This window comes from Macadamia integrifolia, chromosome 7 (genome assembly GCF_013358625.1).
Source record: "Macadamia integrifolia cultivar HAES 741 chromosome 7, SCU_Mint_v3, whole genome shotgun sequence".
Taxonomy (NCBI): domain Eukaryota; kingdom Viridiplantae; phylum Streptophyta; class Magnoliopsida; order Proteales; family Proteaceae; genus Macadamia; species Macadamia integrifolia.
The window spans coordinates 33,495,813-33,519,247 of NC_056563.1; the positions used below are offsets into that span (position 1 = coordinate 33,495,813).

A 23,435-nucleotide genomic window follows, 5' to 3' on the forward strand; every position below is an offset into this window, starting at 1 on the left:
TGTGTACGTTTCTGGGTGCCTTATTTGGTTGTGCCAAGCCGAGGTGATAGGTCGACCGAGCTGAGGTGACTGATTGGCATGAGAAGAGGGCGAGGTGGCTGCTCTGCACGAGGAGAGGCCTAGGTGGTTGCTCTGCAAGAGGAGAGGCCGAGGTGGCTGCTCGGCAGGAGGAGAGGTTGAGGTGGTGGGTCAGTCTTTTGTTTAGGTTTGCATACTCTTCAGCCGTGCTGAGGAAGGAGACATATTTTGCCTCATCACCAGCCCCCCGTTCTAGCAGTTCAGATCGATATGCTAGAACATTTAATTCGATCTTGACTTTCGTACGACGTGCGCTATCTATTCCGTGTGAAACTCGCTGCTTCACTTTCTCTGTCGAGGCTGCTCAACGGTTCAAGGACATGGCTGTCGCTTGTTCAAAGGCGGAGGAGGAGGCAAAGCGTCTTCACGGGGAGCCGCACAAGATCACAGGGCAACTGGAGGTTGAGAAGAAAATGGCCTGATTTCAGGAGGTTCGTGCCAATGATGTTGAGTTGATAATTGGAGAGATGGAACGGGAGGTTGCTAAGTAGCTCAATGCCAACAGTAACTTGATGAAGGAGAATGATGCTCTCTAAGATGAGTTGTCCAAGACTCAGGGCGCTCGCAAGAAGGAGGAGGAGCTCATAGCTAGGGTTGGCGAGCTGGAAAGGCAACATCGGGCTGAGCTGGAGGCCAACGAGGTGGCTAAACCCCTAGGCCTATCAGAAGTGGTCGGTTGACGTTAACATTGCTTCGTTTCAAGTCGACTCGGACGATGCCATCTGGTTCATCCTAAGTATGATGTCAGGCTACAATCTGAAGGACTATGAGTAGCGCGTTCCCACCCCTGCTACTTTGATGCAGCTGAATGGCTCGATCGAAGTTGGTGAAGAGGTGACTCGACTCGAAGGATAGCCAAGTGAAGAGCTAGGCCCGTGGATTAGCCCCCTGAGATTAGCCTTGTATATATATATTTTATGTACATGTCTCCTTCGGGAGTGATGTACTTTGAGGGCTTTTTCCCCTTTTTTGATGAATGGAAAATTTGTTTTGATATCTTCATCTCTCAGCATTCTTGTGCTTCGTTTTTTTATTTTCTTGTACTTCGAGCGGGCTCGAAATGAGTAACTATTGGAAGAATAAGGACCAGTATAGCTGCCTAAGTGTGGCTCTATTCCCTAGCTGAGCTCGGAATTGATCTTCCATGTCTAGCTTATGAGCTCTTGAGGTGCCGAGCTTGGGCTCGGTCTTTTGAGGTGTCAAACCTAGGTTTTGTCTTGGCAGTGCTGAGCTGGGGCTCGATCTTAGAGAATGCTGAGCTTGGGCTCGATCTTAGAGGGTGCTGAGCTTGGGCTTGGTCTTTTGAGGTGCCTTGTGTTAAGGTCCTTTGTAGTGCCAAGGCGGGGCTCGGGCTTGCATGCTTTAGTGCGTAAGGTCTTGAGGTGCCGAGCCATGCTCGGGCTTGCATACCTTAAAAGGTCTTGAAGTGCCAAGCTGGGGCTTGGGCTTATATGCCCTAGTGCCTAAGGGCTTGAGGTGCCGAGCTGGGGCTCGGGCTTGTATGCCTTAATACGTAAGGTCTTGAGGTGTCGAGCCATGCTTGGGCTTGCATGCCTTAGTGCATAAGGGCTTGAGGTGCCGAGCGGTGCTCGGGCTTACGTGCCTTAGTGCGTAAGGTCTTGAGGTGTCGAGCCGTGCTTGTGCTTGCATGCCTTAGTGCGTAAGGGCTTGAGGTGTTGAGCCATGCTCTAGCTTGCATGCTTTAATGCATAAGGGTTTGAGATGCCGAGCCGTGCTCGGGCTTGATGCCTTAGTGCGTAAGGTCTTGAGGTGCCGAGCCATTCTCGGCCTTGCATGCCTTAATGTGTAAGGTCTTGAAGTGCCGAGTCGGGGCTTGGGCTTGGGCTTGGGCTTGGGCTTGGGCTTACATGCCCTAGTGAGTAAAGGCTTGAGGTGCGAGCTGCGGCTCCGACTTGCATGCCTTAGTGCGTAAGGTCTTGAGTTGCCGATCATGCTCGCTCGGGCTTGCAACATGGATGTAATATTCTTTTACCGAACGGTTTGAGTCGGCCTTTCTTTCCTCTCGAATGAGGTGTTCTTTTGTCGACCATCGGGGTTGACTCATCCTTGTATAGTGGATGAGATCTTCTTTTACCGATCAGTTCAGGTTGGCCTTTCTTTCCTCGCGAATGATTTTCCATTCTACTTGGCTCGATCTCATTGTTATTGTTGGGGTGATCATCACGCCGACAACCTTGTTCAAATGTTCAGGAATAGATCACAATTGATTCTTCGACTATTGTAGCGGATAGTTCGATGGTTTGCTCATCCTCACTCTATGAGATGTTGATGTTGTAGCTTGCTAATGTCATTCCCACGGACGGCGCCAATCTGATGCGGTAAAAATTGGCGGGGTGATCTTCCTTGTAATTCCTGATGCTCCAGCCGACCTACATAGAAGAGAAGACAGGGGAGTGCCGAGCTGACCCGATAGGGAACTCTTCGATGCCTAAGTTAGATTTTTCCACAACAGATGCTCAAGAGAGCTTTCTCAGTCAAAAGAAGTGATCGATCCTCTATGATGGAGGCTTACCTTGGTATTTATTGGCTACTGATGGAGAGAAAAGGAGGGGCATTTGTGGAGAGTCCTGTTTAGGCGTAGAGTCCTTGAGGGGAGTGGCTCTGTGATTCTGGGAATATTTCGGTTCCAAGGCATGTTCTGGGAATATTCCCCATTGATCTCTAAGGTGCAAGTCGTGAGAGGGGCGGACGCCTCTGATGACGGGTAGTGGATAGAGTCCTACCCTCGTGATCAGGGATCACGTCCCTTGAATGTAGGAGTGGATGTGTGCATGTTTTTGGGTGCCTTATTTGGCTGTGCCGAGCCGAGGTGATTAGTCGACCGAGCTGAGGTGACTGGCTAGCATGAGAAGAGGCCGAGGTGGCTGCTCTGCACTAGGAGAGGCCGAGGTGGCGGGTTAGTCTTCTGTTCATGTTTGCATACACGCTTCAGCCGTCCTGAGGAAGGGGACATATTTTGCCTCATCACCTAGGATCCACTAAATTTTCAGGAAAACGAGATGAAAAAAAACAAATATATGCATTAAAGTTGTTTTTGGTAAGGTTTCATAGAATGCATTATCGACCTAGAATGCTTAGAATGCACTCCAAGAATACATACCAAACACAAGATAAGTTAAATGAACGCATTTGATTGTTCATAATAAAATTTTGTTTTCAATGATGGGATTCAATCTCACATTTGGGATGACCCACTTCCCCATTTCATTGGTGCCCTCATTGGAGAGAGGAGGGGTGCAGGGTAAAAAAATATCAACAAAAGAAAGGGTAACATATCCTCTGAGCATTGCTGGTGGAGGGGCTGCTGGGCATACCGTTAAGGAAGGCATTGGCCAACATCTGGCCAAGCCTTACCTGAGCTGCAGTGGTGAGGTGCAATCCGTCTTCTTCTAGGGGCAGTCCCATGGCATCCACAGACACAACGTTTGGTTGGTCTATTCCTAGTTGACCTCTTCTCACGATCCCTACGAAAGGTCCCATTCCTGATGCCAACACCACCTGCATATCAACTACCATATTTTCAGCCTTAAGCATAGAGTGCATCTATATCCACCAAAAAATAAAAGTGGTACTCATAAATTGTAATTTTTTTTATTCCTAGTGTGGCTCTTGCATCAACATTGGGATCAGTAGGAACACATGCGAAATCATGAACAATAATGAGATTTCTACTTTTTATAGAGGTGAGGTGGTCATTTCACCCCTCATTGTGCCTGGTTGTAGAGGCCACACAGCCTTCCAAGATTCTTTTCTATTTTTTTTTTTCCTTGGGGAAGAGGTTTCTGTCCAGAAACTAACTCCAACAGCTGCATGAGACACATACCCCCCCAAATTTTTTTTTTTTTATAAACATTTGGTTTGATCCATAGGGAAGTAGGGAGGTGATTTTACAAGGAGGAGAGAGACCAAAAACCAGTTCCCCTTATTGTTTATAAGTTCTTTAAATTAAAGGTTAAATAAAATTATTTTCATGATAATTTGAAAGTGACTTACTATCGTCTCAAAAATTAATATTTTTTCATTTTAATATATATGAAATGATAGATTTGAAAGAATAATTGTGACAGTTAAAAAAAAAAAAATGGTTATAGTTTCACTTTCACTACTTTCACTTAGTTTGATTCTAATAAAATGGGGGAGATTTTTTATCCGAGAGCACGACTCCTGCACCAATGGACATAACTCAGTTGGTATGGACCAATACGTCAAATAATAATAATAACAATCCTCCAATGTCATATTTAACCCCTATGAGAAGAGTCATACTCCTGACTTTTTGGAACCCTACCAAAAAGGGCACTCTCTCGTGGGCCATTTGGTGCAAAGGCAACACGACCAAAGAAGCCTGAAAAGCAACAAAGCGTAGCTAGAAACAAAAGGGCAAAATGACTACCTTGCCCTTCATGAAAGGTTGATCCTTCTGCTAGCTCCAATTGGGCTTGTGCATCACAGGGGCTACACTGCGTTTAAGGGAATCCTTTTCCGATTTCTAGGGGAAAAAAACTATGTTCTGGAATGTAGAAGTTATTTCTCGACAAGAGGTGGGTGTAAAATGACCCTCTCACCCACCATGAAACATGAAATTGTCCACCCTGTTAATGCTAAGTGAGCTCCTAATGGTCCCCCACCCCCAAAACCAAACCCCACCCACTCACACTAGCCGTGCAGCCAGCCACACTCTCGGACAGAGAACGCTTCCCCTGTTTTTATAATGAGAAAATGTTGTACAGCCGGCCAGTCTTGAATTCCTTCTCCATTTTCCATTTTTCCTGTAGTTCCCACAATCCCACCAGGGCAAAGCGCAGGCTACATTGGTGGCTTCGCCATCCCCTCGAATTTTAGTATGTTTTGATCGACTTAAAACCCTTTTTTTGGGGGTAAAGATCGAATTAAAACCCAATCCACTTTGGATAAATAGATCATCAGAAATAGCCGATTCCTATAACTCCAACCTATTCGAAGTGGAGATTGAATCAAAATTAAAAGACTTGATTCTGGACCTTTCGCTTTTCAAATTTCAATGCTCTGCAACAGTCTGGAATCAATTGCTTCGGACCCAATTCCGAAAAGAAGATTGATAGATGAGAACAAAGAATATTAAGAGAAGTACCTGAATGATTCGAAGGTTTGGGGATTGTAGATCGGCACGCCAGTCGGCGATGAGCTTCACCATCCTTCGCTTATAAGTCATCGCATCCTCTCGGTTCTCTGTATCGCTCTCCCCCTGATACCAGAGTATCGCCTGAATCGTCCCTCCTTCCTGCAGCGCCGCCTGAGCCCTCCTCACCATCTGCTCGTACAAATGATTCCCTTTCATCCACTCGCTTATATTCGTCCCTCCCACCGCACATGGCACCAGACCAATTACTCCTATGCTGCTGTCCTTGCTCTTCACCGCATTCGCGAACGCCATTCCTGGGCCTACCCCACTTGTCTTATTGTGTTCAATGTCCGCGTGGAGTGGCTCTGCCGCTCTCACCCAACGCAGCCCCGCATCGAGTCGGAGAATGGATGGATTGGGTTGGCATTGGAAAGGCACGATTCCATCCCATTTGTTGTCTACCACTCCTCCCCTCCCGGCCATGTTGCTTTGTCCAGCCAGAATGAATATGTTCTTGTAAAGGAAATCCGATGTTGCCATTGCCGGCGCCGGCCTTACAAATCCGGCGAAAGCCAGAAACAGGAGCCACAACAAGGCGGACATGGAAACTAGAAGTAATACCTTGCTTTCAGAGCATGTCATATGTCAGTGTAGAGTAGTAGACCTAAGAGGAAGGTTCTGCCATTCTAAATTCCAGATTCTTAACCAACGCCATTACAGAAAAGGAAAAATAACGTTTAAAGGGTTTAAGGTAAAGGTGGAGTTGGCTTCAGGAACAAGGATTGGCTAATTAATTTAAGGACTTCATTAAATATAAAAGGAAGGAGACTTATGAATTGGCCTGAACAAGTTGGGTCCGCACATAACTCGTTTTATATTTAACTGAGTGAAGAACAGACTTGACATGTCGTCTACCATGGTAGTCTTCTATAATTCTATATTTTTTGGGTAATTTTATTGGAAGAAGCGATGTTACCGGATAGTGTGAACCTGTGTAAGACACAATAGATAGGAAAAGACTGTATTATTCCATGTTGTCTGGACATGTATTAATGGGTAGCATTCTCTCACCCTAATTTTATATTACTTTTCTATCAAATAAAAATATGACCTAAAAAAATTTGTATTGACTTAGTTGAGAAAGGGCACAAGAGTTGGTGAACTCTATTCAAAGACACCAATGATGGTTTTGTAAGGTAATCTCTTCACCATCATTGATGTGATTCATCATTAATTACTACTCCTATTGTATAAAGTGGAAATTATGCTTCACTAATTGAAATTAAGAGCCAAATATATATATATATATATATTTTTTTTTAATTAAGAGACAAACCTCATAGTTGAAGAGATAGTCTTGTAACCTATGGAGAAAAACACTGAGTCCATAGGATCCAGTGTGTGCCTCTCACATAATAAGATGTAGGGTTTATACTAATATCCTCTCTCCTATTGACCTATGTGGGTTTCATGTAGCTGATACCATTACCTGTATTACCATTAGTATGGTTTACAGATTCCTTCGACTAATTCTAATTTCATTTTAGGTTGTACATTTAATTTTTGGGGATTGTAATTCATTTTATCAAAGCACCCTTACAACAAAACAAAAGCTACGGATTGAACTTTTGGTCATGCTTTACTATTGAGCAACGAACGAAGAACTTTCCATATATTAGCTTAGTTCTGGTGTGATTTGCATTTTTATTTTTTTGTGAAACAATATCAAAACAAAATACTCAACAAAACCATCATGGTAAGGACAGAAAAGGTATGCAAAAGGTAAGGCTCAATTCTAATATGAGTGCGAATAGAGTGATTGCAACGAATTCACCATGCACTGAATTCACTGCATGAATCCACTTCCCTAGCTCCATCCCTTCGTCAAAAAAACCTTGGCAAAACCTGTAAATCTCATGATTTTGGCCAAAAAAACATGGACAAAAACTTGGAAGACATGTTATTGTGAAAGTCGTGTCTCCTGAGACACGACATCCCAACCAATTAATGTTGAACAGCTACCATGCCTAACACAATAGGAAAAGTTGAGATAATGGGTCTCTTGTCAAGAAGAATGAAAAAAAAAAGTTACATTAGGGCTTGGTTCCTCTGCCACGTTCGGTGTGTAGCGTAGATTTAAGGACTGGACTCTGGAGCACCATGAGCTGAAAGTATCTTAGGTTATGCATCCATGTCATGGGCTGTATGTCTAAATGTTCCCAATCCTTCCATCTGCAATACCTTATAGCATATGCTAACAAGAACCCAATCCCCCACATCATAGGTGAAGAAAAAAATTACACCCATTTAAGATCTGGATTCATTAGGAATCACGTGGCAAGAACCTTTCTTATACATCTATTTTAAAAGTCATAATTGCTATATATCAAATCTTATGGTTTAAATTTTATGAACAGGTAAACACCCTTAGGTGAGGACATATTTGGAAGCGTTTATGCAAATCTGTCACCTCGGCCCCTCCTCATGCCAAACAACCACCTCGGTCCCTCCTCATGCCGAGAGCAACCACCTCGATCCCTTTTCATGCCAAGCAGCCACCTCGGCCCGACACAGTCATGCAAGGCAGCCAGAAACGTACACACATCCACTCCTATATTCAAGGGACGTGACCCCTGATCACGGGGTAGGACTCCATCCACTACATGTTATCAGAGACGTCCATCCCTCTCATGACTCGCACCTTTGAGATAAGAGAGGAATATTCCCGAAAGATGTCCTAAGATCTTGAATACTCCTAGAATCAGAGAACCATTCCTCTTAGGGACTCTACGCCTAACAGGACTCCACAAACGTCTCCCTTCCTTCCTCCATTAGCAGCCTATAAATACCAAGGTAAGCCCCTTGAATGGGATCGATCACTTCTTTACTGAAAACTTTCTTGAGTATCTGCTGTGGAAAGATCTAACTTAGGCATCGGAAAGTTTCCCGTCGAGTCAGCCTGACTCTCCCCTGTCTTCTCTTCGGTGCAGATTAACTGGAGTATCAAGAACTACGAAGAAAATTGACTGGTCAATTTTTACTCATCAAAACCAAACACATCTAATCATACAATATTTGGATGCACTTGTCCACTTTCAACAACCCTATTTTAATTATATTTGTTCATTATAAAAAAAAAAAAAGTAGGGATTAATCACCCCTCTGAGAGGTCTGAACGCGAAAAAAGGGGAATGAAATTATCGAAATTGATTATGGAAGTCTGCAGAAACGAATGTTCACAAACCCAAAGATCCATCTTTTCTATATGAAAAGAACCAAAAGTGCGGTAAAAAGAGCATTCAGGTGGTGGGAGTGGGACAAGTAGCACTTGATGCGAAGTGGGTGAGATATCCATCGGCTAACATGTTCCCAAGCTGAACCTGAGCCTCTGTTGTGAGATGCAGATTGTCTTCCTTGAGCGGTAACCCTTGCGCGTCGACGCATATAACGTTATTGAGATTGATTCCAAGTTGTGCTTCTCTTACCCTCTCTATGAATCGCCCATCCCCAGAAGCAATCGCGACCTGCAATCATTCTTACATCCCAAAATCAATACAAACACTTAAATCACATCTAAGCCTCCTGGGAAGCAATGACAGTTTTGAAGCTCTCTCCCTCTCTATGGCCCAGATCCAGAGCACTAAGTCAGCCAGGGCAGTAGAGACAGAAATTGGATTTTGGGTTTCCAGAATCCATAATCTCGATCACCATATACCTAGAAAACCAAGAAAAAAATGGACTGACCTGGATGAAAGGGAGAGAAGGGGAATTGAGATCGGAACGGACGTCTCGGATGAGTTTCTCCATGTTGGCCTTGTAGGAGTGGGCATCGTGTTGGGAGGAGGTGTCGCTCTCACCCTGGTACCAAACCACGGCCCTGATCTCGCCACTTCCCTCTTTCACCGATTCCTTGGCCCTCCTCACCATTTTCTCATACAGATGCTGCCCTCGCTCCCACTGCTTGATCGCTGTCCCACCCACGGCGCACGGCACCAGTCCAATCACGCCAACGTTCAAACCTCTGGATCGGATGGCATTGGCAAAGGACATGCCAGGTCCAACTCCGCAGACCTTCTTGTTGTCTATGTCGGCGTGAAGGGGTTCATGGGCCTCTTCCCACTGCAACCCCGCATTCAATCGAAGGATCGAAGGGTCAGGTCGGCACTCAGGAGGTACCACTCCGTCCCACTTCTTGTGTGGGGTTACGCTAACGCCTCCTCTTCCGGCCATGTTGCTTTGCCCAGATAATATGAAGATCTGCTTCTTGTCATTCATCAACCCTTCTTCGCTTTGCTTCCAACTCGCGCTTTCCATCTCTTCTCCTTTGGTTTCTTCCATTGAACCCTTTCTTCTGGAAAGGCTTTGCTCTCGAGTCTTATCCAAATTCAGTTTCACACTGCCCCCGCGCTCCGTGCGTTGAAGATCTCTCGCACATAATGGGAGGGTCCGCACGTAAGTGTTGCCTACACCACCAGACTGACAGGGTTCTTTCCCTTTCACTTGAAAATCTCTCTCTCTGTCTCTCTCTATATCTCTCTCTCTTTCTCCTTTTCCGTTGGGCCCAAGCAAAAGGATGTCCCATGCCTTGGGTCCCATCATTGATTGAATTAATCTGAACCGTTCAATCGACCTTTCTTCCAACCACACCCCACCCCAGAAAAAAAATCAGAATTCAGAACCAACCTTATCTCTTGTGGAGTAAAAGAAAACATTATGGGCACCAAACAGATTGAGGGAAGTTAGTGTTGGGGTTTATTGTGCACCAAACATTAAGGGCCAACTCCCAAACCACGTGAAAGCAAGGACTGTTAGTAACAACCATCCAGCAGCCATAAATATAAGACTATAATGAGTTCGACCCTTCTTTAAATAGACCAAACACCATACTCAACTCATACTGTGATGAAACTATTCCACAGCTTCAGCCCTTTTACCCTCTTTTTTTCCCTCTTTGGTGCAAATGAAAAAGTTCAGAACAGAAGAAAGTGGGAAACATGAATCTTTTCAAGGTTTGAGGCACATTCATGTATCACAGTGATACACACTGTCTTGTTTCCTTCTTTCAGTTGCACACAGAATTCTTCTGGGATCTGTTTCCACCACAATAAGTTAGGATTTCCTCCAAAATAAAGGAATTGATTATGGGTTCTACAGGCCAACACAATCAAAGACTTGTCACAGCAGAAGTTATTCAATACTAATATGTGCCCATAACATTAAAATATGTTGATTCTTTGACAATGATGGCCACATTCAGAAATCCCGAAACACATAGACCTACATTCACTGTTACTGAAATGAAGAAAAAGAAGTTCAAAGATTCAATATGAAGTACAAATATTATGTCATAGGTCATTTTCTGAAATTGACAAAATGATACATCCAAAGGCTATAGCTGCTAACACTTTACCAAACTCTAATTGGTGTAAAGCCATACTTAAATGGCATCATTTTCCAACTCTACAAAAAAAGGGGTAACGAGCCAGGTCATCTGAAGAAGTCTCCTCCACAGTTATCCCAAAGTGCTGGAAAGAATAGGTACACCTGAAGCAAAGATATCATCAGTATTGTGAGATGAAATAATAGTCACAGATAAGGGACAAACAAAACCTAGTGGGAATAAAACATAAATTAACCACATCTAAATGTCAATGGAATCCTAGAATCATATGCAAGAGACAAGCACATACATACATCAAATAAAGAAGAGAATTTAACCACCCCCCCCTCTTCCAAACAAAGGAAGGGAAAAAAAAAAGGCATAGAAGGACAAGATTTAAGGGGGAGCCTGTTTGAAAACCTGATACAATCAAAGTATGTTGATTCTTTGCACAAGAAGGGTCTCAGCAACTAATTAGTGGAGAGCCACTACAATGGACATCAGATGCATCTAATATCCTTTGCCTTGGAGACAATGTTGAAGTGGCCACACTATCAACCTCAAGGGTCAAGATGTTTTTCCTCTTCTGCGTTTCTGTTTTCGGAGTCTCTTCTTCAACCTCAAGAACAGGACTCAGAGGCTTTGGCTGATTCTGTTGCTGGGATATCATGGCTTGTGCTTCTGCCACTGCTGAGCCACTGTCATCAGCGGCATATAATATCCTCTGAATCGCACCAACAACCTGTACAAAGACACAATTTCACAGTTACTATTATCATTACAATTATAATTTAGTTTGCATTACTAAAAATGGTGCAGGAAAAAGCTAAACAAATAGACAAGGAAGATGAAACAGAACTGGTAAGTGCTCAATCTCAGGACACTGGCATAAAATTTCGATATCCCTCAACTTGGCGAAGTAGAAATCCCTCTCCTTCTCAAGGCTATCTACTGAGAGTTTCAGCTCCGTGATCTGCATTCAACTCAAAATGAGATTGCATTTACACACACAAAAATTAAGTGGCCTTTTGCATTATTTCATATCACCTGTTCATCATAGGCCGGCCCTCCATTAAAAGCGGATGCTCCATTAGGAGCAGCTCTTGCAGACTTAATGGGTGCATTAGTTGAGTTAACAGAAGATGCATCATTCCTTCGACCGTTGTGAGAGGACTGAGTTTTTGTTACAGTCGTTGAGGTCCTGGTTGAAGCTTGTGTGGGTGCAGTTCTCTTGCTTGTTTCTTTTCCACCTTTGCAAGCCTCTCTCCTCTCGAGAGGATTGTAACTGAAATAGACAGTCAAGAATATAAGCCTGAGAAATGAATAGTGGATTTTTCAGGCAATTCAGGGCAGAGAAATTGGTCATTACATGGGATCTTGTTCATATGTACCTTTCTTTCGGTATGGAGATTACATATTAAAGGCAATATACATTGTTACATCAAAGGAGACAAGTTGAAAATGAAACGGAAAAAGAGAAGCAGGGGAAACACCCAGAGAGTCTCACATTCACACATTTCAAAGCATTAAAGAAAACGGAAACTACAAAGAGGACATGAGGGTTACTTGTGCAGAACACCGCCATTGACGGAATCAAAATATCTCTTCATCCACTGCATGAACTCCAGGTTATCAAGGGGTCTTCCCTTCACTAGTTTGTTCACTTCAATGTGCTGAAGCCAGAAAAGAAGAAGTTAAATCAGAGAGGAAACAAAAATTTCAAGAAAACCCTAAATCCGTCACTTTTCCTAGACAGAAATATGAGGGCAGAAATAGATAGATGGGGATAGCAAATCAAAGAAGAAATATAGAATCTATTGAGGCAAGTAAAAATCCTATAAAAAATGAAGATTAAATATGAGAGAGAAAACGGAGGGCGTGAAGAGAATGAACCTTTGTAATCTTGAGTTTATTGAAGACATCCTGAAGAACCTTGTAGTTCTGGATCATTTCGTACTCGCTCTTGGCATCAAAGTTAACCTTATGCATCGGAACGATCCCTGGGTGGACGGCGTCCATCAGTTGGCACTGGATAGCACCGGACGCAGCCTGTAGGAAAATTTCTCACGCAATTTAAAAAAAAATTGAAAATGGGTCTTTCAAGAACACGACAATGAGGAAGACAAAAAAAGAAACAGGAGGAAGATAATTTAGAACAATTAGGGTTAGGGTTTGTGGAGAAAATCTAACCTCTTCGACCTTAGAAAGATTGATTTGAAGAGTTGAGTTGATCCAGGCAAGGATTTCTGATCTTCCTACAAAATAAGCAGAATCCATCATTCCGATGTTAGTCGCCATTTCTTAAACCTCAGTTTCTTTACTTCTTCTTCTTTGTAAGGCCAAGCAATTCTCTTGTAGAGAGAGAGAGTAGGGTTAGAAGGAGGCGTGAGGAGCGATTGGGGTTCGAGCCGTTGAGGCCTCGAGGGATTTGCTTTTTCAAAATGGGAGAGAGCGGGGGGTTGAGAATCTTTATTACAATAAGGGAATTCAAAGTTTGAAACTGATGAGTTAATAAGACATATGACCGTTGAAATAGAGGGCCTTCCCACGTTTGCAATAAAGCCAGCTGGCATATGGTCGCGAAGATTCAGACCCCGTAGAGCTGGAATCGATGCACCAAAAGAGAACCAGATATGATGCAATCTGGTCTGCTTCGATGGGCTAAACCAGGTCAGATATGGACAATACTGAACCAAGTTGGTCAGCTCGAGCCCTCTTTTGACAGCCCTGTCCACATCAAACCCTCCTGAGGTAAAAGGGAAAAACCACGAGACATGGTTCAGATAAAACTTTCACGGTGAAAATAATGTGATTGCAATTTTTACTAATTAAACTAGAGGCTACACCAAGCTTCAAAAGAAGTAATCCACTCTTGGATAACAAAATAGCTTTCCAAATAATAAGCAGATTCTCAAAAGCATTACTCTCACCTCAACACTGGCAATGACAAATAAAAAAAGAGTTGTTACCTTTCCTTCTACAAGGGGTGTCAAGGTCTCTTAACTCAACCCAAGTCCAATCTTATCGGGTTTAGCCCAACCCAATTCAGTCTAACCCAATACTATCGGTTATTTGGTTGCTTGATCTTGATGCAATGCAAATGTCAAAAACCAAAGTTTGTGGAAAACGAAAGACATTTTTCAATAAGTACCCATTAATAATTATTAGCATATTTATATGATTATATACTTAATATACATGGTTGAGTTGGGTCGTTCCTCGGGCCTGAAAATCTCAACCTTAACCTACCCTATGGGATGAAATCTCAGCCCAAGCCATGTTCGGGCTCAGGGCGGGCTAGGGTTGGTTTGGGTTGACTGGGCTTTTTTGACACTCCTACCTTCTACCTTTGACAGGGGGAGAATACCATCAAACTGTTACATTGTATGAGAAATAATGTAGAAAACTGAGTGTGAATATGTTGTTGCTTAATGTTGATTGGTTTCTTTATATCATAGCATATATATTATAATAAACAAAATAACTTTAAAAAATAGGAAAAATAAAAAATAACACATGGGTGATTTGATATTTATGACAACTCGAGCAATTCACCACTAAATCAATTAGCCACCCCTCCACCACCTTCGGTCGCCATGACACCGTGACAACTATGAAATTAACTCATTAATGGATCTTATTTATCTATATTGCAAGGGGAAAGACTTAAACATTACAGATGTAAATGCTAATTGGCTCAAATGGCGCCTTGTATTAGCCTTGAGTCTTAGAATGGGGATAAATGGTATTCCATTTAGTTATCATAAATTTCCTTGGGCCAGGAGATTCTTAAAGGAATGGTTTCGACATTCATCATAGGTGCCCACAGCAGTTAGCATTTTTTCTTGGTGGCAGGAGTGTTGGGGCGCTATATATTTAGCTTCTATTCAAACCACCAGATTCTTCCGAATGTTAAAATAGAGAATCCTGAATTCTAACTTTGAATTGGCATTGTCCATCAAAAAAAAATTGAATTGGCAGGTATGCTTGGAGGTCGTTTCAATTCTAGCTCTATATTTGTGGGTCGTTCATTCACTAGTTAAGTTCGCATGTAAGAAGGAAAAAAAGAAAGAAGAGTTTTCTTCCACCTCAATCGATGAAGGAAAGATACATCCATTTAGGGTCAAAAATGCTATGCCACCTTATTGTTCCCTGAAACCCCCTTGTACATTTTCTAAACCCCTTGGTTTATTGAGAACCATGAGTAAAAGAAAAATAATGCCTCTAAAAAGAAACTGGGATAATGTTCCTTGTCTAGCCGCGTACACTGGTGTCTCCTCTTGTCTCTCTCCTTCCACAATAGGAGATAGCTAGATGGATTAGGCTCGTCTCCAACGACTGACGTTCCAACGAGCATCCAACGACTCCTCTAAACACAACACATGTTCTATACCAAATCCAACGACCGACGTTCCTTCGACCTTTTTCCTGCTCTCATTCCTTGAATTTGTTGCTTTTTGCAAACTCCTATCAGTTTCAGGACGATCACGCCTCGGTGTTACTGACAGCAATGTCACCGGATAGATTTAGATTTCGACAAACTCCAACTCTGGATCTGAAACTCGAATGAGGAGAACCGTTGGGCGGGAAGGCTTCATGACGACTATTGAAGATTCTTCACCACACAATAACTGATCGTATACCAAATTCTAGTGGCCGATTTGTTCCGCTGGCCTTTTAGAATGCATAAGCCCTTTGAGCTGCAGAGCTTCAAGGATCTGCTTCAAAGTCCCCATATCTTTTGCTGGTTCATTGACTCCTCTCATCTTCAACCACTTCTCGATCTCTCCATAAAGTGAGCTCCTCTACTTTGGCTTCGGAAAGAAATTTTATGAATCAAAGAAGCTCTTACGTTGCTGCTGCGACTTCCACAGCGAAGCAGACAAGCCTCCACTTGGAGGTTTCGGTGGCTCAATTTTTCGTTTTCGGCTGGAAGTCGTTCAGCATTTAGATGTATCGAAGTCCACATGTCGAGCATCGATAAATTTGTTGAACACTTGTTAAAGCGTCAGTCGTTATAGACAAGCCAGATCCTAGCTAGATATGCCATTTCATGGGAGGGGTGACAAGAGATAGACATAAGGAGGTGTTAACTTATATTACGTGGCCTACAGGCTAGTAGCTTTCTTCTCCCAAAGAAAATATATGTTTGGCCGATTGTTTTTTGTCCTTACTCATTGGGATGACCTCTCGAAGGTTAAAACCATTGTTTTCTGTCCTTGCCGACCGTGAGGGTATGTGTTGGACAGAAAAGAGGAGAAGGAAGGGGAGTGATCCAGGTGATGTGTGGAAGTGTGAATAAGTAACATTGACAGGTTCTGGTATGGGGTTCTAAGGGTGTGTTGGTGGAAGTAAGGTAGCGGGGCTGTAAAAAGGGTGATTTTGATATGGAGTCCTAAGGGTGTGCGTGTGAATGATGGTGAGAAGGTGAGGGTGATTTTCTGGTGTGGGGAGTGAGGTGTGTGTGTGTGTATATAAGTGAGGGAGAGGGCTAGGGCAATAGAGAGGGGTACCATACATGAATATTGGTCTAGCAGAGAGCTTACAAAAGTCAAAATTGTGAAGGGTTTACTAGGGACTACAAGGAGCAAAAGATCAGTGGCAGGCACATGCTCTAATTTGAATGGACTGTCAGGCGATAGAATACTCGAGCAAGGGAATTTAAAATGATGGCTTCTGGAAATGTTTAATTTATTATATGATGTAAAACTTCTGGAACAGTTTGACTCTATAGATTTTGCTAATTAAAGACTTGGAAGGAAGTGACTATTGCTCTGGTAAGGAGCAAGGACGATGCTATACAAACTCTCGGTCAAAACTAAGTTATTTTTTTAAAGGAAAAAAAAATACTACCTTAATAGTGTGTACATGCACCAAGACACAATGGGTCAAAACTATGCCAGGCCCGTGAGGACTTTCACCAGGCCTTGTATAGCCAGCTTACTACTGCCGTCGCTAACAACTCTAGTTTGAGGAAAGAATGTGTGAACAGAGAGAGGAAGAGACGAGAGTCCTTGCGAATTTACAGACCCTCTAAATAACACTTCATCCTCTAGAAAGAAAGAAAAAATGCATGACTACAAATTATGTTTGTAACCATCTTGGATACAAATGGATGAACTCTTAACCAAACACCTCTTATTAAGTCCAATTCAATGTTCACAATAGGTCATTTGCGTCCGAAGTGGCTGATCCCAATCCCGGCCAAGATCCCAATTGCACTATATAAAACCTGAAAGGCACAATCAATGAGGTGAACAACGCTTAACCGGCTTCAACTGCATAGATACTATTACTCTGACAGATCAACCATTAAATAGCAGAACCAAGCTGTTTTCTGCAGGCTCAAAAAGGTTATATTGGGGATTAACTCATTTCTTAGCTGTTTGGAGTCGATAAGTTTATACCATGTCGCTTGAAGAACTCCCTAAATCCATACGCACTGGGATCATAATTGAACTGCAGAGGATCAAGTTATACAAATCATAAGACATACTTTAATCACTATCATGTAATAAATAAAAAAAAATACCCCAAAAGATTTGAATAATGAAATTCAGAAGAATCAAAACAATTCTTAAGTTTTAAGTTGTTTTCAAGATGTTCTTTAGGAGGGAAACCATTAGAGAAAGAACATTATAAACAGAAGTGACACATTTATGAAAGACTGATTCTTTATCTTCTGTCAACGTTTCCTAGTCTTTTCATCTTGAGAAGAGCCTTGAAAGAGTTCACCTCCCAATCATCAAAGGAACCATAAAATAATAATAATAATAATAATCTCCTTTTTTTGGATGGATAATATTACAGCATTGCTCTTATTTATTTTTTCAGGGTGGGCGCAGAGCTCATTATATTAAGTACACAAGAATATTTAAAATTTGGTTCGCCTCAACACTAAGGTAGAATCTGACGAGATTTAATTGATAAAATTGCAAATGAATTTCACAACTTACAGGCAAGACCTTGACTGAGTATTTTGTTATATTAGGATCCACAACCCTCCCTTGGTTCACAGCCTGTAACAAAGACATTTCTTATGTTAAAAGTTAATTGTGATAGATAATACAGAAGCAGTGATTTCTACCCCTAAATGTCACTACATAAAGCCAAGTGGCAACTAGAATGTTGCATTAGAAATTATAACAGATGCAAAGCCAAGAAACATGCAGCTAATACAAAGCTAAAGACTTTAAACTCCACATCTGTTTCCATGAGAAGGTTCACCACGAATCTGAAAGAAACATGCTTGGAAAAATGCACTAGTTTTGAATAAGAACTAAGTCCATTTTCAACCAATCAGCACTGCCAAAAGAGCTTGCCATCTGTCATGCCTTGAGACCACAAGGATCGGTGGCCAGGCAACCAGTAGGTGGCGAATACTTACAATGATCAGTAACTGGATCTTAAGATTACAACCAACTTGTGTCATTGTGTAGTACAAGATAGATTTTCACAACACAAGTTCACTCATAATGGGAAAGCATTTTATAGTGACGGATGCCTTAATTTGTCGCTGGGAGAGTAGAGCACTACATTTGTTTTAGCATGGCCACCACCCTAAATTGATTGAAAACAAAACTAAAGCTCCTTCAACTAAATGATGGAAAGAGAAATAAATAAAGCAGTGAAGAACCATCCAAAGAAGAACAGCTCATAAAAATGAAATTTGTTTATGAGAACACATAAGAATTAAGTGGAAGAGAAGCAAAACATACTTGTTCTGGGCTGTAAAATATTTCAATGAAGGGATAGTCCTTCCGTTGCCGTGTTATACAAAATCCAGGATATTTTGGACATTCAACCTGGATAACATCATAGGTAGAGTCAATGTAAGGTGAAGCGATCAGCATGTGAAAGTCAAGCATTCTAGTGATGTGTGTGTTTTTTCTTTATAGGTTTAATCCACATACAATTAAAAAACTTAAATTAGTGAGAGAAAGTATGCTTCTGGCCATTTGACTCATCATACTCATCATTCCCAGGGAAAATGATTCACAATTAGATGAAAACATAAAACATGGCAAAGCAAAAATCAATTATTCCAGCTGAAAACAAATGGCAAAAGCAAATATTTTATCCACAAAAACATTTGGAGGGGTACATGGGCATATACTTGACAAAGCAATACAGCAAGGATTGAATCCCCCTCTTCGTATGGGAAGAAATACTATTAATGGAACACTGCAGCAGAATAGTAAACAAATATCACTGTAACATGTAAAAAACACAGAAAACTGTCCATAGCATGGCCTTTGAATAGCATGCCTGATAAAAAATTTTTGGTACAACAATGTTAGGAAGGGAATCATACACGCATAAATTTTATATGGGGATAAAACTCAGCCGCAGCTTCCTCTAGTACTTTATCAAGATGCTTTGTATAGGCACACCTGCAAATATATTGCGAACAAGTAGATCAAAGCAACTTAGACAAGTTTCTGTGATAAATAAAGACACAATGCACAGCCAGATGTGAAGAATTGAAATGGAAAGCAAATACCTGAGAGTAAATGCAACAACCATGGGACGACCTTCATGCAGGAGCTGCACAAATTCTCGCTCTGATGTAAAGTCAATAACCCGCGAGGGCCCAAGGTCTTTTGGGTAACCAGTATAATACCTAAAATTTTCAGGGAGAACTTTGTCAAGAGAAAGGAAAGAAGCAGGTTCCCTCAGGAATGGATAAGGTTTCAAAAATCGAATTGACTCAGCAGAATTTGCTGATTTGACAAGGAATTGATCAACCCTGATCCCAATCAACACCACCGATTGGGAATGAATGAGTTCTGGCCAACTTGGTCCGACTGAGTTTGACTGATTTCAGTCTTATTCAAATTGGAATCAATAGATACCAATTTTATACCCACTTATGAGTTTTTAAACCTTGTGTATAAATCCTTTACTATTACACTAATGGAAGAAATAATTGAAATTTGAGCAAAATCTATAGATATTGGTGAAATATTTCCGTTTCACCATGGTTCAAGATCTGGTAAAATTGAAAAAATTGTTCAACTCTGTTAACATTAACAAAAATATTTCTGCCTTCCCCATGAAATCACCCCCACCACGAGAAATCTAAACAGTTCATACTATGCTATGGAAGAATAACAAGAAACCCCACCTTCTGACCAGGGTACATCTTTCAAGTGCATCTCTAAGCTTTTTCAATCTCTCCTTATACTAAAAAATGGATCAAAAAATAATTTTTCTTTGAATATCCTTATTAATCAGCTAGTAAAAAACATCAAAAACAAAAAAAAAATACAGAACAAAATAAAAGCCAAGATTTTAATTGCGATAAATAATAGCTTGTTCTTCACAGAGAGTGAATAATGTTAAACTAAATGGGCATCAAAGTAAGAGAGGCATAAGAATGAACACATACTTGCTCGTAGTGCGGAGGCGACTGATCATCCGGTCAAAGAACGATGACTCCTCCATCTGGGTACAGCAAATGTTAAGGGAACCTGACTTTGATCAGATAAGGATACACACATATTCATAGTAAGCATAAGCAGGAAGAGAATCTTAGTAAGCTTTAGCAGATGATTAACTAAGCAACGCAATGCAGACACAGGACCAAGTGGAGAAATTAAGAGAGACAGAAGCATGCAGTACAGAGCAAAGAAATTCCAAAAACCCTAATTTGAACTAAAGCTAGAGAAATGGGTGATGTTGCAGAAAAACTTAACAAATTACCACCGTTATGGGAACTCCACCCTAATTTGTGATACAGATACCACTCCAACGTCCAGCAACCAGCTCACTTTGCGAAGCTTCGGAGGTCTCGTCTTAATTATAGGAGTTGTTTCAGGATTCTCACCGTTAATACACTGTTTCCTGTTTGTGTATGGAAGTTGGCAGGCACATGCCACCAGGATGTATCTAAAATCACGTTGGCAAAAGGCTGGACATAAGATCATTCATATTACAAATGTTCTCAAGATGATGCAACCCTCAACTAAAGTTGGATCCATTGAACTTAAAGTTAGGGGTGCAACAAGGCCGAGTTGGGTCGGGCTTCTTAAAACCCTATCACAACCCTAAGTCCCCTTAGCTGGGCCCAAACCCGCCCTGACCTAGACTCAGGGCCGCAAAACTTCAACCCAGGCCCAACCCTTCAAAGTTCAACCAAGCCCATACCCGCCTTGATTGGCCCTGATTTTTCAAGGCCGGGCCGGGATCTCCCTGATTGGCCCTAACCCTGACCCTGGTTTGTCATCAAGGGCCGGGATGACCCTGGTTTGCCATCAAGGGCCAAGTATACCCTGACCCTGACCCTGACTCTGACCCTGACCCTACAAAATATGAAATAACTAAAAATAAAAAATATTCATAACAAAGAGGAGATAAAAAAACACAAAGTCACAAACTATTTGCCATGAAGAGAACATCCTAAAGTAAACATTCAAATAACACAAATAACTTCAACTATTATGGTAAACAAAGAGGAGATCATCTTAAGAAAGCAAACAATCCAAAAAAATTTCAACCATTTGTCATGATAAACAAACAGATCATCCTAATAAGGTAAACAAACAATCCGAAGATTTCAAATTACATGCCATGACACAATGTGCACTCATGTGGTGGGATATCGAAACCCTAACGTCCGAGAGTGATCAGTGAAGCAATTATTAAACGCAAAGCTTTTGTGGCAGAAGGAAAGCGAGAGAGATCAGTGAGAGGATACATTAGGGTTTTTTTAGGTGTCAATGTCAAACAATATCGAAAATTAGGTTAAAATCAGGGTTAACATCAGGATTACAATCAAGGTCAACATCAGGGCCAAAAACTAGGGCCAGGGCGGCCAAAAGTCGAGGCAAAAAAATCAGAGCTGGATTCAGGGCAAGTTGGGTGGGCCAAAGACATCAACCCTTACCCACCCTAACCCTAACTCAGGGTCAGAAATTTCAAGGTCGGACTGGCCCTCAAGGCCAAAATATTCAGGTCGCTCCCTATTCAGGATCAGGGCGGGCCAAGGGCGGGCTGGGGCCGTTAGGGCCAAACTTGCACCCCTACTTTAGTCTAAGAAAGAAAGCATTGTTGAAGGATGACTCTCAAGTCGATGCTCAAGGACGTGGACGCAATCCTCTAAACAATTACTAAGGGCAAGGTCTTGCCATTTCTAACAATCTGACCAAAACAATAATATGTTTACAGATTCTGTTACCATTCATAAATATTTCTTCAGTGATAAGTGATAACAAGTTAGTATCCTCCTAAGATTACAAGGAAAGTTCAAATGAATCTTGTAATATGCTATATATGCAGTTTTTATTTCTTGTTTTCCTCTGTTCCCATGAGTTTAAAGTACTAAATTGTAATACTAACATCTTACAAAAGTAATAAATAAATGGGTTGCTACACCAACAGCTTTTTCTGCAACATGGAGCATTTTGATTATCAGAATTGATGAGGAATTGTATGTATCGACAAGCAAGATATACTAAGTTACTAACATGTTTCCTTATACTGATTGAATTGGATTGGAGAATGGTATTTCGGACAATAAACAATAGGGAAGGGGAGTTAATGATGAACCCTAAATCCAATCATAGCATCACATCACCATTGATGACCTTGGTGAAGGAGAACTTAATCCATATCTTAAACTCAAGCAATGTTATGATAGGAGTTGACAAAATGGAAAACAAAACCATGTCTAAGAAGCACGAGGTACCAAAGATCGAACCAGTCAAAGTCAATTATAGTATTCATTAATGGCAAAGAAAAAGGCCCCAAATTCAGAAAAAACATCAACAAGACTAACAGGATCTGAAAACGATAACAAACAACAATGCATACGAAAATATAATTTCTCACCTCAACTTGGAAATTCCTCTTCGAATTTTGAAGAAACCCTAGAATAAATAATAGCTTCTACACGAAATAAGGGTTTTTTCTCACATAGAACGAAGGCAGTTTTTTCCTCAAAAACTAGGAAAACTTGAAGAAGTTCAATAAGATTCCGCAGATGAAAGGACAGAGTACCTCTGCTTTTAAGTTTTTTCTCTTCTGTCTCAGTACTGGTTAATGGCGCGAGCTCTGCTCTAGCAACAACAGATGCGATGAGTCACTTCCATCTCCAGCGACTTTTTCATCACCGTGAGAAAGGGGAAAGGAAGGAGGAAGACGAAGCAACTGCTTCTATGTTGGATCCAAAGCGGCGGAAGTCACCGAAGCTTGAACGACGCGACGCACTCAAAAAAAAACTACGATCCCTTCGCAAAGTATTTCGAATTACCTCTTGAAAACAACAGTGTTTCTCACTCAGAAAGTGAAATCTGGTTTTCCTCTCTCGTTTTTGAGGTAAGCTAGAGAAAGCTGCCTAGAGTTTATGACTATAAAAGGGCCAGGCCCGGGGGTGGCCCATCCAACTTTGGGTGTCTTAGTCCCAAGTCCCAACCAGTTGGTTTCAATCGGGCGTAATCAGTCCTACCAATTTAAGACCATGCAACGTTATTCCATTGTTTAATTATTCAGGTCTCACATGTAAGGTATGAACATGTTTGAATTTCGTCCATCGATTGATTATTAATTTTTAATCAGGGTTAAGTAACTAGGCTATCTAGTTGGACTATAATCAATCTTTAAATAGGCTAATTGAGTTATTTCAATGATGACATTGGCCTACAACCAAGTACCATGAAGATCCAAATAATAATCAATCTTGGCTCCACACTAGATCATTAATTAAACCGTCTGTCAAATCTCGAACTTTATGTTGGTGTAAGATGTCTTGTATTCCGTCGCAATTTAATTCAGGGAGTATTGATGCAGACCCCTCACCAAAATGGCGATCCCGCTTTTTTATTTGATAGTAATTTTATACTTTTCGATGTTAGG

The 23,435-nt window shown here is 41.5% G+C and overlaps 4 protein-coding genes across 9 annotated transcripts; all 4 read right to left on the reverse strand.

Moving 5' to 3' along the window:
- Positions 1-3,099: 3,099 nt before the first annotated feature.
- Positions 3,100-6,050, reverse strand: LOC122084426 (probable carbohydrate esterase At4g34215). The gene is made up of 2 exons (XM_042652652.1): positions 5,210-6,050; positions 3,100-3,597 (listed from the first exon to the last, which is right to left on the reverse strand). Exons 1-2 carry the CDS (start codon positions 5,840-5,842, stop codon positions 3,352-3,354), a joined length of 879 nt encoding a protein of 292 aa, XP_042508586.1. The 5' UTR covers positions 5,843-6,050; the 3' UTR covers positions 3,100-3,351.
- A 2,449-nt stretch (positions 6,051-8,499) lies between these two features.
- On the reverse strand, positions 8,500-9,538 carry LOC122084942 (probable carbohydrate esterase At4g34215). The gene is made up of 2 exons (XM_042653356.1): positions 8,945-9,538; positions 8,500-8,724 (listed from the first exon to the last, which is right to left on the reverse strand). Exons 1-2 carry the CDS (start codon positions 9,536-9,538, stop codon positions 8,500-8,502), a joined length of 819 nt encoding a protein of 272 aa, XP_042509290.1.
- An 849-nt stretch (positions 9,539-10,387) lies between these two features.
- LOC122084052 (microtubule-associated protein RP/EB family member 1C-like) lies at positions 10,388-13,053 on the reverse strand. The gene is made up of 7 exons (XM_042652060.1): positions 12,771-13,053; positions 12,474-12,629; positions 12,147-12,253; positions 11,628-11,865; positions 11,440-11,553; positions 11,001-11,322; positions 10,388-10,744 (listed from the first exon to the last, which is right to left on the reverse strand). Exons 1-6 carry the CDS (start codon positions 12,876-12,878, stop codon positions 11,044-11,046), a joined length of 1,002 nt encoding a protein of 333 aa, XP_042507994.1. The 5' UTR covers positions 12,879-13,053; the 3' UTR covers positions 10,388-10,744; positions 11,001-11,043.
- Positions 13,054-16,614: 3,561 nt separating this feature from the next.
- On the reverse strand, positions 16,615-22,907 carry LOC122084053. Of its 6 annotated transcripts, none has more exons than XM_042652066.1 (8): positions 22,581-22,907; positions 19,972-20,027; positions 19,084-19,203; positions 18,895-18,973; positions 18,299-18,385; positions 17,537-17,599; positions 16,988-17,039; positions 16,615-16,812 (listed from the first exon to the last, which is right to left on the reverse strand). In XM_042652066.1, the coding sequence occupies exons 2-8, from the start codon at positions 20,025-20,027 to the stop codon at positions 16,802-16,804; spliced, it is 468 nt and encodes a 155-aa protein (XP_042508000.1). In that variant the 5' UTR covers positions 22,581-22,907; the 3' UTR covers positions 16,615-16,801. The 6 variants fall into 6 exon arrangements, with proteins under 6 accessions (XP_042508000.1, XP_042507999.1, XP_042507995.1 ...); XM_042652065.1 differs by having other exon boundaries at positions 16,952-17,039; XM_042652061.1 differs by having other exon boundaries at positions 16,615-17,039.
- Positions 22,908-23,435: the final 528 nt, after the last annotated feature.